The 13317-nt window shown below is 44.7% G+C and overlaps 1 gene segment (V, D, J or C); it reads left to right on the top strand.

Moving 5' to 3' along the window:
- Window positions 1-6537: 6537 nt before the first annotated feature.
- LOC129399949 (immunoglobulin heavy variable 1-2-like) lies at window positions 6538-6978 on the top strand. The segment is given in 2 exon segments: window positions 6538-6583; window positions 6662-6978. Coding segments are annotated over 2 exon segments (363 nt in total).
- Window positions 6979-13317: the final 6339 nt, after the last annotated feature.

Raw genomic sequence — 13317 nt, 5'->3', positions numbered from 1 at the left:
TCAAAAGTCTTCCCTGAAGCAAAAGCCCAGACCTAGATGGATTCAAACCTTTAAAGAGGATCTACAGTCAATCTCAAGTTTTGAAATTGAAGAATCAGAAACACTCCCTAATAGTTTCAAACAGGAAAATATGTCCCTAACACCGAAAAACAGAGACACCAAAGAAAAACAAAATTACAGATGATATCCCTGATGAACACAGATGCAAAGATCCTCAACAAAATTCTAGCAAATAGAATCCAATAATTAATCAAAACCATCCTGTATCATGACCAAGTAGGAATCATTTCAGAAAGCAAGGATGGTTTAACATCCCCAAGTCAATTAACATAATGCACATGTAAATAAAAGAAAATATTATAACCTTATGGTCATATCGATAAATGAAGAGGAAGCATTTGATAATATCTAACAGCCAATCATGATGAAACTTACAAAAATGGGAGTTGAACGAATGTTCCTTACTACAGTCAAAGCCATCGACCACAAACATGAAACAAGCGCTATCTATGACCAATGGGGAAAAACTGAAAGCCTTTCCTCTAAGATCAGGCACAAGACAAAAAGGTTCCTGCTCTCACCAGTCCTATTTAGTAAAGTACTGGAAGTACTTGCCATAGCATTTAGACAAGAAAAAGATATAAAGGGTAATCAAATAAGAATGGACAAAGCCAAGCTTTTAGTATTTGCAGATGACATGATACTAAGAAAATCCTACTGTACAAAAAAAAAAACACCTAAATATAAGGAGAAGCAGAAAGAGCAAGTGGGGGAGGGAATAGAATGCGGGGTCTGACTGAGACCACAGCTGGGTCACTGGGAGCAGAAGTCCCTCGGATGCTGTCCTGCCAGACCTTTACACTCTGGCAGTGAGACAGCTCCTGAGTGCATGTGAGCATTGAACAAACGGTTCCAGACCATTCTAGGTCTCCTGCACCTTGGTATTGGCTACTCCGTTTGATCTCTCTCTCTCTCTGTCCCTCTCTCTGTCTCCTTTTCTTACTCTCTCTCTTACTCTCCCTCTGTCCCCACAATCCTCCTGATCTTCCCTAGCTTCTGTTTCCTTTGGGCACTTGAACGTCTCTGAGGAGCAGAGACAGGGGGCCAGAGAATCCAGGACTCAGGTGAGGCATCATCTCTCCTTTGTGTTTTCTCCTTTTCTCACCACTTTGTTTTCTCCAAATACCCTATCCTTCTACACAGGCCACTGTTCTGCTGTGGCTTTCCAGAAGGCACCAGACATGTCCCTGCAAACACCTCTCCACTGCTGTCTGTCCTCATGGGCCAGGTCTCTTGTTTCCAAAACAAGGACAAAGTGCCTCTGAGTTCATGCAGTTGTCTCCCTGATCTCCATTATGTCGTCTTATTTCCACTGCCCTTTCTCACTAAGCAATTCCTGTTTTCTGAGAGCTCCTCAGCACGTTTCCTGTGCTGGAGGAAGAGGTCTGGCTCTTACAGGGCCCCAGGACAGGCCTGAGTATCTGAGCCACAGTCAGTACCTCCTCCCCAGGAGAGCACACACCAGCCTACTCTAAGCCCCCTCATTTCTTTACAGAGGCCCCGCATGCAAATCTACACTCAGGACCCAAAATTAAAACAATGTTCACACTCACCCAGACTCAAGCTCCCTGTCCTCTTAACATGGTGTCTGAGATCATGGACCTCATGGGCAGGAACATCTCTGAGCCTGTCAATCACTGTGGGTCTCTGTCCCCAGGTGTCCTGTCCCAGATACATCTGAAGGAGTCAGGACCAAGCCTGGTGCCGCCCTCGCAGATGCTGTCTCTCACCTGTTCAGTCTCTGGATTCTCTATAACCAACCATCATGTACACTGGGTCCGCCAGGCCCCTGGAAAGGGGCTGGATTAGGTTGGTATGATGTGGAATAATGGAGTCACAAAATATAATCCAAGTCTTAAATCTCGACTCAGCATCACAAGAGACACTTCCAAGAACCAAGTTTACTTAAAACTCAGTAGCTCAGTAACTGAGGACACAGCCGTATATTATTGTGCAAGAGAGCAACATACACAGGGAGGACAACTCACTGTGAGCTGAGACACAAACGTCCTAAGTGAGACGGGGGAGCTGCAAAGCTGCATGTAACCAGCAGGGGGCGCTCTGATCCCAGGACACCAGGGCTGTGCTCCAGGAGCAGGTGGGGAGGGGCCTGTAAGGGGGTGACATTCTTTTCTTTCTTCTTCGTTCTTTTTAAAAATTTTTATTTTTATGATATTATTATTAGATCACTGTGAGATAAATCTTTACAAAGACGGTCATAATTAAGTTTCAGTCATACAGTGTTCAAATCCCCACCCCTCCACCAGAGTACATTTCCAGTTTCGCCCCTATCACCTCCCGACCCCCCACCCTTTGCCCATCTGCCTCTATTGAAGCACTTTTCTTCTCTCTTTCTCTTTCTCTTTCAGTTTCTCTCTCTCTCTCTCTCTCTCTCTCTCTCTCTCTCTCTCTGAGTTAGGGTTTGCAGTACAGATACTGAATATTCTTCATTCTTTTACAACTCTTTTTTTGCTTTTTCTGGAATCACTTTTTTATAAAATTAATAAACCAAATATATAGATTTTAATTATTACTTTCTCTTCTAGTACAAAACTGATTATTCCGCTTTCTTTTCAGAGTTCTTTATAGACTATTATATCGCATTTGGTAAATTGTTATCAGTTTTCCTTCCGAATAAGATCGTTGCTTTTCACATAAAGGAGAGATTTCCCCCATTACCTTTTTTATTGTCATTGGGGGAATACGTCTGAGTGTTGATGCTTGTGGGTCACAAACTCCCTGCACTTTTCCCTGCACCAAATCCCAACAGACCCCCACACTCTGCTGTTGACCCTGTGCTCGGCCTCTTCTTCCCAGTGATCTGAGCCCCCAACTGACTCCTCTCGGGAACCCCAGAGTGTGGTTAGGATGAAGGAGCAGTTATCGTTGCAGCCTGTCCATCCTGACACTATGTTCTCTGTGTACCACAGATGAATGATATTGTCTGAATTTGTCCTTCTCCCTCTGACAAACTTCACTTTATCTGATATTCTCTGGTTCCAGCAATGGTGCAGAAAAGACTAGTATTTTGTCTTTTCTTATAACTGCATAGTATCCTATTGTGTACATATACCACAGTTCCTTATCCATAAAATTGTCATTAAGCATTATAATTGTTTCCATGACCTGGAAACTATTCTAAATGCTAGAACTGGCATATGTTTACATGTATTTTCTCTAATGATTGCTTTCATGCTTGGGTGAAGTTATCAAAAATAGAATCACTTACAGCTTGGAGATTCAATTTTCACTCTTTAGAGAAGTCTCATAGTATTTTCTAGAGAAAGGTTCCCACAAACACAGAAACGGTGTTTCTTTGGCAACCTTCCAATACTGGCTGTTTCCAGTATTTTCCATATAAGCTATTCTCATTGGGGAGAGATGGTCTTCATTGTACTTTATATTAACATTTCTCGAATAGGAAGTGTCCATAAAAGACTTCTCATATGCCTATAGCCCATATTAATGTTGCTCTTGGAAATAATCTGTTTCTTTCCCCCACCATTTTATGATTTTTATCAAGTGTCATGGAGAGACTGGACGAGGTTTTCCTCTGTGTGCTTTAAGGATTCTGCAGTCAAAACTGGACTATAAATCTACAATGAATTCTGTGTCTGGTGTGAGATATGGATTCAATTCTATATTCTGTTGTTTCATTTTTTATTTGGTGTTTTCCCAACACCATTTGTTGAAGAGATTTTCCTTACCTCAGTTCACTGGATAAAATCCTTTCTGAAAAATTCACCGTAAAAGATCTAAGGATTTATTCTGGGCTCTCAATTGCATACAGTTGTACTGAGAGTTTTTATTTCTGAATATCACGTGTTAATTTCAATAACTTTATTATTTAAATCCTGTTCCCCAGGGGATTTCACAGGTCTCAGTGAAGCTCTGTGGCACCAGAACCCACAGTTATTCCTGCTAATAAACCTCTGGCCCTCCCAGGCCCACTGAGAAAACACCACAGGCTTTGTGGCTGCCAGAAGTTACTAGAGTCACAGCCCTAGCTGAATAGAATGAGGAACTTGACCCAATCCATGCACAGACCACCAGGCATTTACACCCTTAGCTCCCACAAAGAACCTTCAGTAATGAAAACATAATTATATTGTTTTAATGGATGTGGACTGAATGCAGGGAAGGATAAAATAACATCCGATGATCTGTGGGTGTGTGGAGGACAACAATCCTCTTAGTGCTCTCTGACCTGAAGAAAACACTGACAGGGAGACTCAGGAATCTTAGTGAGAGAAGGAAGGAAACAATGATCACTGTCCTTAAGGAGAACTGAAGGAGAGAGAGAACGGACTCCACAACTGAAAGAGGAAACACAGACAGAACTGAACGCTGTGGTTGTGTGTTGTGTGTGCATCTTGGCTACTGTACTTGGTGCTGCCATGAACAAGACTATGATCATCTCCATTAGTTAATCATTAGTTAATGTTTTTGGGTTTCCAGGAGACACATAAAGTACCCGGGACTCTTCTTATTCTGAAGGGGAAGTGCTGAGCCCTGGTGACTTGATAACCTTTTAGTGTCTGTATTGCAATCCATAGACCCCGCAGGTGAGAGAGAAGGAGGAGTGAGAGGAGAGAGAGAGAGAGAGAGAGAGAGAGAGAGAGAGAGAGAGAGAGAGAGAGAGAGAGAACACATATAGGATCCTAGGGATCAATAAAGGAGGAGGATGGCTCATATGATGTGGACAACATTCTGTATATGGGTTGTCTTTGTCAATCCCGTGCCATCTCTCTCTCTCTCTCTCTCTCTCTCTCTCTCTCTCTCTCTCTCTCTCCTTGCATTTCTGCAAGGAACTTTCTTTAAATAAGACTATTTTACTTTTCTCTCCATCTTCCCTTTCCTAATATTCACAGAGAGACAGAAAATGTGTCTCTGACTTTCAACTGTTCAGGTTTTCACGTGTGCTGAATGGGAAGATGCTTCCAGACTTCTGACATGTCTGACCGGAAATCAGAACTCAAGCGTTTTCCCATTTGGAGAAGCCCATGTGCTCTCTTGAACACGGCTCTCTCTTTCTCTCCCCTTGCATTACTCTAGGTAAATTTCTTTAAATAATACTGTTGTGTATCACTGAAAAAGTCAGAGCTTAAGTTATATGTGTTATAAAGCTTTATTCATTTTATACAATTCATTTCTTATTTACTTATATTTGTTTGACAAAGATTGCTGTATAATAAACTTGTTGACAGTTATGTTAGACGCATGCCTCATTTTTAAAAATGTATTCATCTCATTAGCACATTTAATATAATTTTGTTTATATTAAAGTCTTTACTTAAATATTTAAATCATGTTTTAGTTTAACAGTTTTCACAATTCCGATTGAATAAATTAAGCATTTATTGTCTCAATTTTACATAATCTCAGCAAAGAACACTCAGTGTCACCTATTAATTTTTATATACATAATTATTTGACTTGCCAATATTTTTCAAGGACGCATCAACCAGGGCAATCCCTGAGCACAGAGCAGCGAGTAAACCTTCAGAACTGCCTGTTTTGACTCAAAACCAAACAAAAGACCCATAAAAGAATATGACTCATGAACAAGGCTTCTGAAGTGAAGTGCCAGGATTCAATCCTGTGTTAGAGATACCAAGAGGTCAAAGCCACTGAGGGCCCAGAGGCTGTCCCTGCAGGGTGGGGACCAGACTGCAGGGGGCACCAAATCCCAAGAACAGAAAGTTGCAAGCCTGACATGGGTGCAGAGATGAAAAGGGTTTCTCTTGAGAAACAGGAATACTGTATGACTGAACTCTAATCACGAAGAGCCATGCAATGGTCTATCTCACAGTGATTTAATAAAATAATGATAATAATGATGATAATAATAATATTTTTTAACTTAGAAAACTAAATTTTGCTTTGTTGAGAAAATAAAAATAAAAGTATAGGACACAAAAAGTTAAATGAGCATAGTTATCCTTTTCAGAGGAACATTTATCATATTGATAATGCAGTAAATCCTGTATGCAGGTGGTGTTTCTGGACTTCTTAATATCTCCAATGGAAACCACTGGAGCATAGGATGGTTTTGTCATCTCCCTATAGTCTCCCTTGGGGAGTTCCAGGATCCCAGAAATAATCTCAGAGCCCAGGTGTGTCCATTTGTCTCCAGGCCATACAAATTTGGGGGGCCCTGAGGGGTAGGTCCTAAAAGGGCTTGGCCCTCTGGAGGGGGAGCTCTGTGTGCACAGAATCCTGGGACAAGGCAGGTCTCATCCCCTCAAACAAGGATCAGAACGTGGACCTCTTCCCTCCCCTTGAGGATGGACCCGGTGGCTTCCACCAGCCCCTTCTCAGGTTGGACCAGGCCTTCAGATATGAATTCTTCCTCCTCATGAATATGCAAATTACACCAGTGACACTGAGTTAAATACAGATGTGTCTGTGTCCTGACAACCTCACACAGCAGGCACACCCACACCTTCAGGAGCCCCTGAGTGCACGGTCGCCACCATGGACTGGACCTGGAGAATTCTCTTCCTGGTGGCAGTGGCTGCAGGTATGTGTCCCCATTCCTTGGGCTGAGGGAATGTGACCAGTCAAGTGGAGTCCACCCACTCCTGTCTGCTGTCCACAGGTGTGAACTCCCAGGTACAGCTTGTACAGTTAGGGGCTGAGGTGGGAAAACCTGGGACATCAGTGAAGATCTCCTGCAAGGCGTCCGGATATACCTTTACCAGCTACGAAATTCACTGGGTGCGGCAGGCCCCGGGACAAGGGCTCGAGTGGATGGGATGGATAGACCCTGAAGATAGTATTGCAAACTACGCACAGAAGTTCCAGGGCAGACTCAAACTCACTGCAGACACATCCAAGAACACAGCCTACATGGAACTGAGCAGGCTGAGCACTGAGGACACGGCTGTGTATTACTGTGCAGGAGACACAGTGTGACATCCTGAATGTGTCAGAAAACTGAGGGGGAGGCAGCTGTGCTGGGTGAGGAGATGACAGGGACACTGGTCCTCCTGACTTCCTCCTCAGAGAGTCAGGGTCTGAGACACAGTATGGGACTCACTGGGCCAGGCTCAAGATTTGAGGGAAAGGCTCAGGATCTTTCTTTTTCTTTAGGAAACAGGCAAGAGGAAGAAGGCTTCTGTTGAGAACACCTGGTGTTATTCTTATTTTCTTCTAGGATTTTGTGTGGAGCACCCAAGAAACACGTGGAAGTTTGGGCTGGTGTCATTGCAGGTTCCAGAACTGTAGTTCTACCCATGGCAGACTCCCAATGTTACACATTTTGAGTTTTTTGTTTTGTTTTGTTTTTTGTTTTTTGGGTCATAACCAGTGATGCACAGGTGTTACTCCTGGCTCTGCACTCAGGAATTATTCCTGGCAGTGCTTGGGGAACCACATGGGATGCTGGGAATCGAACCCAGGTCGGCTGCATGCAAGGCAAATGCCCTCCCATCTGTACTATCACTCCAGCCCCCCAATGTTACACATTTTGTTTGAAATTATGTCTCTGCAAGAATTTCTTCTCTCTGAGATGAAATCCTGGTGTTGGCCAGACCCACTTCTGGAGTTTCTGTGGAGTTCTTCCCCTTTGTACATCTTCATATCTCTATATTGCTGAGCTGGAATCCTGTCATTGGATAAGGGACAGTGGAGATGACCCTCTATGAAAGGGACTATGGTCACCTTTTCCTACCATGAGGTGGTAAGGAAATGGTCACGGTCATGGTCTGTGAAGTCCTGATGTTGGGGCATCTCAGCCCAGCTCAGGGGAAGGTCATTACCCAAGCACAGACACACGGTCTGCAGTGTGCCCAGGAGGGCTGGCAGTAGCATGGACCAGCAGACAGGATCTAGAGCGACGCCTCAGGTGCTGCTCCCTCCACCCCAGGGTCATGCAGCCAAGCTGAGTTTACCTGGGTCTAATCTGACCAATTGACAAATATTCCAGGGTGTAAAAAACTAAGGCTCGCCTAGGGGCGAGTGCACTCGCGGGCTCTCTGGGCGGCTCTGTCTCACCGCCCGAGTTCGGTGCCCCGGAACCGCTGTGTGTGCTGTCGGTCAAGGGCAGGCGACGGAAGGAAGAAGGAAGAAGGCCAAACTGGTTGCTCGATCCGTTTATTTCATTCTCTCTCTCCGCTTCTCTCCCACTCTCGTGGATCTCTCTGGATCTGTGGATCTGACCCCCGTGGATCTGCCCCCGTGGATCTGGCTCCATGGATCTGGCCCCGTGGATCTAGCCCCCCAACCCACTCTTACAGCCTAGTTAAATCTCCCCAGCATGAGGGGGTTGGGGCATACACATAGGTGTGGTCACCATCAATAGGGTAAGGTCCTTTCCCTTAGGGGATGCTTCTCCTAGGACTTAATTCTCTTTCAGCAGGAGGATCCACCCAAGGGCGGAGTCCCATGAATGTGTTTCTCTTCTCCTCAGCCAGCAAACATATAAGAATTCATAATATTGCCTTTGCGGCCCCGCGTGAGATCGACCCCGGAGGCAACTGAACCACTTTGGACACGAGCGGCGCCCCCAAAATGCCTCCAAACTGTGTGCTGGGAGCTTCTGGCCCAGGCGCTGCCGGCAGGGTATGCTCTTTTCTCTCTCAACTCTTTCTTTTTGAACACAGCGAGGCTATAGCCGGTTTTTAGACTCTACAGGAAGCCCAGGATAGCCGATGGGCGGGACCCCCGGATCCGCCCTGTGCCGGCCGACATTTAAGCACAGAGCCATGCGGGGACGCTCCTTTGCGGCCCCGCGCGAGTTCGACCCCGGAGGCAACTGAACCCCGGAGGCAACTGAACCACTTTGGACACGAGCGGCGCCCCCAAAATGCCTCCAAACTGTGTGCTGGGAGCTTCTGGCCCAGGCGTTGCCAGCGAGTGATGCAATTACCAAAAGAATTTTCCTTGGACTTCATATAGAAATCCAAAACCTAATATCATATAGAAATCCAAAACCTAAAACAATCAAAAGACCTAATATCTTTTGATTGTTTGATTGTCAGCAACGTGTAAATGTTCCTTTTTGGCAGGGCTTAACGTGGGGGGAACTCCAAACAATAGTACTAAGTTTTTTGTTAAAGGGTAAAAGATTGTAGCGATAGAATTTTAGGCAGAATTTTCCCTGGACTTTAAATATTGAAGGCCACCAAAGTGGTAGCCATCTCTATAGACTGAACTAAGCCATATCCCCACGCCGGCTGAGAAGAAATATCCTTCTTTCTCGGGAAGAAACGCGGCGTGGCGTTAACCATAGTATGATGTCCATTAAGATGACACAGACCTGGTGGCGTGGGAATCGGATACAAGGGAATAAATTATTATGTACTTGGAACAGCGGGACGCTGGTGGAATCTTGAGCCGGGGCCGATACCAGCGTATTACTTTTGGTTCCAGAAACTGCTTGCAGACATTCTACTAGACTATCAACTAAGCCAGAGCCCCACGCCGGCTGATGACGAGAAATAACCATCTCTTTTGGTTTGTTTTCCCTTTGTCAGGCAGCGTGGTGATTACTAAACAGGCGTGATCTCGGTGGCGCGGGACGAGGGGGGAAAAAAATAGAAAGGTTATGTAACAAACAGCTGGACTTAATATCTCTACATTCTCAGCAATGGAGAGCCATCAAATGCTTCCTTGACAGTGGGACTGTCTTCTCTTTTTTGGGGGGAAACCCTAGCAACAATAGTGAATTATGTGTTGAAACATGGACTGTAACCAAGATAAAGCGTAAACGAAGTGAAACTTATCACTTACAAGGGCGGGGACTGGGGGGGCGGGAGGGGGCGGGAGGTATAATGGGGTGGTTGGTGATGGAATATGGGCACGGGTGAAGGGAAGGGTGTTTGAGTACTGTATAACTGACATAATCCTGAGAACTTTGTAACCCTCCACATGGTGATTCAATAAAATTTAAATTAAAAAAAAAGAATTCATAATATTAATTATTTTGTATGGACACAATAAGAGATGCATTAAAGCTTATAGAATTGCTCTCCTGGGGCCATCTCAATCTCAGACTACAGTGCTCAGGCCAGATCAGTCTTTCCTATCCCTGGCAGGGTCCCAGTCTCATAATTACTATTGGATCATGACAGCATTTGTCTATGATCAAGCTCTTAACTTATAGTTAAGAATTAGGCACTTTGGCCAGGCCCATCTCGATGCCAGGGTAGCACATAACTCACCGCTTGCCCTGGATCCTTCCCGTCCCACGTCGGGGACCCTGCTTTGGGGTACTAGGAACTGAGGGCAACAGGCTTAAGTGGAGAAAGCAGATGCCCAGGAGGGAATAATATTCGAGGCCAATTAATTCCCATGTTATAAAAACATAATATTGTCTTCTTGTGTCTATACAAAAACAAACATAGCTTTAAAGTAAATTATTCAAAAGGCACAAGAAGAGGAGAAAGGCAATATTAACTTATATAATATAAATTCAGTATCCTAGGAAGGTCTGACCTTGCAAATTAGCAGAGTCAGATTAAGGGAAAGCCAGGATTAACTCTTTTGGGGAAGAGAGCATGGAGAAGTGATTATAGCTAAACAAAGGGATGGGAGAGATTCGGGAACACCTTGATGGGTAAGCCTAAACTCTGGGGAAAACTGGGACAAGCTACTTGTGGCAAGGAGGGAAAGGACAAAGTAATGTCATCCTACACCAGGGAAATATATGGTATTCTGTAAGCATAAATTTTGTGCATGCCTTATAATCTGGGAATAATGATCATAATTTATCACTTTATCTCAATTGATATCGAAGACATATACATGAACATATATCCATGCACAAATATATAGACTAGATGAGTGGAAAAAAGTAATATAGACACATATGTATATATGTATACATATATATATATATATATATATGTCTCGTATTAGTGTCCACTGGGAATCCTCAGACAGCATGACTAAATCCTGGGCTTTCAGTCATGCAGATCACAGTATTACTTGGAATATTTGTGCTTCCATAGTTCGACTAGGAGTTTCACTTAGGCTGAAACCAAGATTCATGACAAAACTTTGAAAACCGTTACCAAATTTATCAAAATTATCAATTTACAAAAAGTGAGCATAACCCTTCCCAATGACAGGTAAAATGCTCAAATCTGATGTGAGAGTATTTTCATTCCCTCCCCTAGTAGAAAATTTAACATTTATAAATCAGAACGACCCTTTAATTCTTGAAGTCACAGTAGACAATTCTGGGCGAAAGTTCCAGTGAGGTCAATGCAGAGCACAGAAGCAGGAGTCAGACATGAAGGCCAGCCTGGATTATCAATGTGGTTGTGCAGAAGGGTACAGACAGATTCCTGGGACAGGGAAGTCCAGAAATCAAACCTCGAGGATGGTTCCCAATGCACCTTTCCTGCCTCTGCACAGAGCTGGCACCTGTATGGGGCTCCTTGGTGACTGAACTGCACCTACAGTTCTGGAGTGGCCAGACTTTTCTCAGTTTCCCCACTGTCCAAGTGACACTCCAGTGTCACTTGGAGTGCTACAGACTTCAAACTGAATCCAGAAAGTCTGGGGCATTGCCCTGAAGACATTTACTCATAAATTTCACATGTATGAGGAGCACCTGGAAAGCGTCCTAATCCTGTCTAACCTCTGTGGGCCTTACCGTGCTTACTGAGTTGAAAATCACTCAATTTCTGAAATATAGATAAAACTAGAGAATACTGTGCTGAGTGAATCAGTCAGCAGGAAAGGGAGAGATACAGATGATCTGTCTCATAATATGGGGCTCAAAGGATACACCGCAAGGTAGCAACAAGTGCTAAGACAGCCAATAGGAGAACTGATCCACACAGTTGAGTGTTTTGGGGGATATGGATTTTAACCCTGACTTCAATATGTGAATCCTCACAGTATCCTATTCCCTGAACTCCAAGACTTGAGCCTGTTTCAATCTCCCAGGCCCCACTCCAAGTGCCAGGGGCATGAATGGTTGTTCCAGCTGCACACAGACAGGACACTGGGACAGGAATTGCTCCCTGGTGAGAAATGGTGTGGAGGAGTGTCCTAGCCTGACCCAGGTCTAACCATCTACCTGTGTCCTGGGACAGACAGGAACATCAGTTCCCTCACTCAGTCCCTGGAGGAGACTTTCAGTTTCCTCTTCTAGGGAGGCCCAAGGCTACACAGGCTTCTGTGTTCAACGTTTCCACAGGGGACCATCAGCTCACATTTGAAATGAGAGGAAGAAAGGAAATGTTTGGGCTGAAACTGGGAGCATGTTTTCTGCCCTTTCTAGATTCTCAGAAAACTCCTCTCCTTTCAAAGTTGTTGAGGTAAAAAACCCCAGATAGTTTGATCCATGCCCTGTCTTCCCTGATGAGGTTTCAGCACGAAGTGAGGAGCATCTCCATGGGACTGGGACAGTGGCCATTGATCAAATGCTTGGACCCCTGTCTCCCTTCATGTAGAGGTCTCATAACAACAGAGACTCTGAGAAAAAAGAAATGGTTCATATGCATTGGCCAGTAGATGCTCAAAGATTTATGAGTGCAACTTGTCTGAGACATAGCGACTCCTCACATGGGTCATAGATCATTCCTCATATGACAGAGTTTATTAGGCATTCCCATAGAGGCTGACTGGGAATGCCTGTGTGCACTAAGGAGCAGGTGCAGAGAGAAGCAGGATATTGTTATGACTGGAAGAAGCTGCTGGAGCACTGGCCTTGATGCTCTGAGGCAGAGGCTAGGCAAGAGGCAAGGTATTGCTGACACCAAAGATGTCTCTTTCCCAAGTCTCAAGCCATTGGGCACCATCAAATCAAGGACAATTAATCTACGTTATTCTTCGAAATGTCAGAGAAGTTGGGCCTGGGGAACTCTCTGCAGGTCCAATGTCCTCTAGAAGTCAATGGACTGTGCCAGATAGAACCACACACCTCAGGAATCTGGGTTGGCCATGTGCAACGTAAATGCCTTACCACTGTATTATCCCTCAGACCCTGATGATTTGGTGTGTTGTTTGTGACATTCTTGGTATTCTCCTGTTCAGTGCTCAGGGATCACTCCTGGTGGGGACATGGGAAACCACATGAAGTGCAGGAAATCAACCTGATGAACCACATGCAGGGCAGGAAACTTCCCCCTCTCCTGCTTCTGTATCCCTTGTTACTGGGGACAGATCCTGGGGAATAGGGACCAACCGCGGGATGCTGTAAGTATGAACAGACATACAGACTGAAGAGAGAAAGGGTGTTGCTCAGGGGACTCACTTCCTAGTGGTCTGAGAAATCCAAATGCCCCAAACATTGAGAGT

This window comes from Sorex araneus, chromosome X (genome assembly GCF_027595985.1).
Source record: "Sorex araneus isolate mSorAra2 chromosome X, mSorAra2.pri, whole genome shotgun sequence".
Classification (NCBI taxonomy): Eukaryota; Metazoa; Chordata; class Mammalia; order Eulipotyphla; family Soricidae; genus Sorex; species Sorex araneus.
This window is presented reverse-complemented; position numbering and strand designations above follow the sequence as displayed.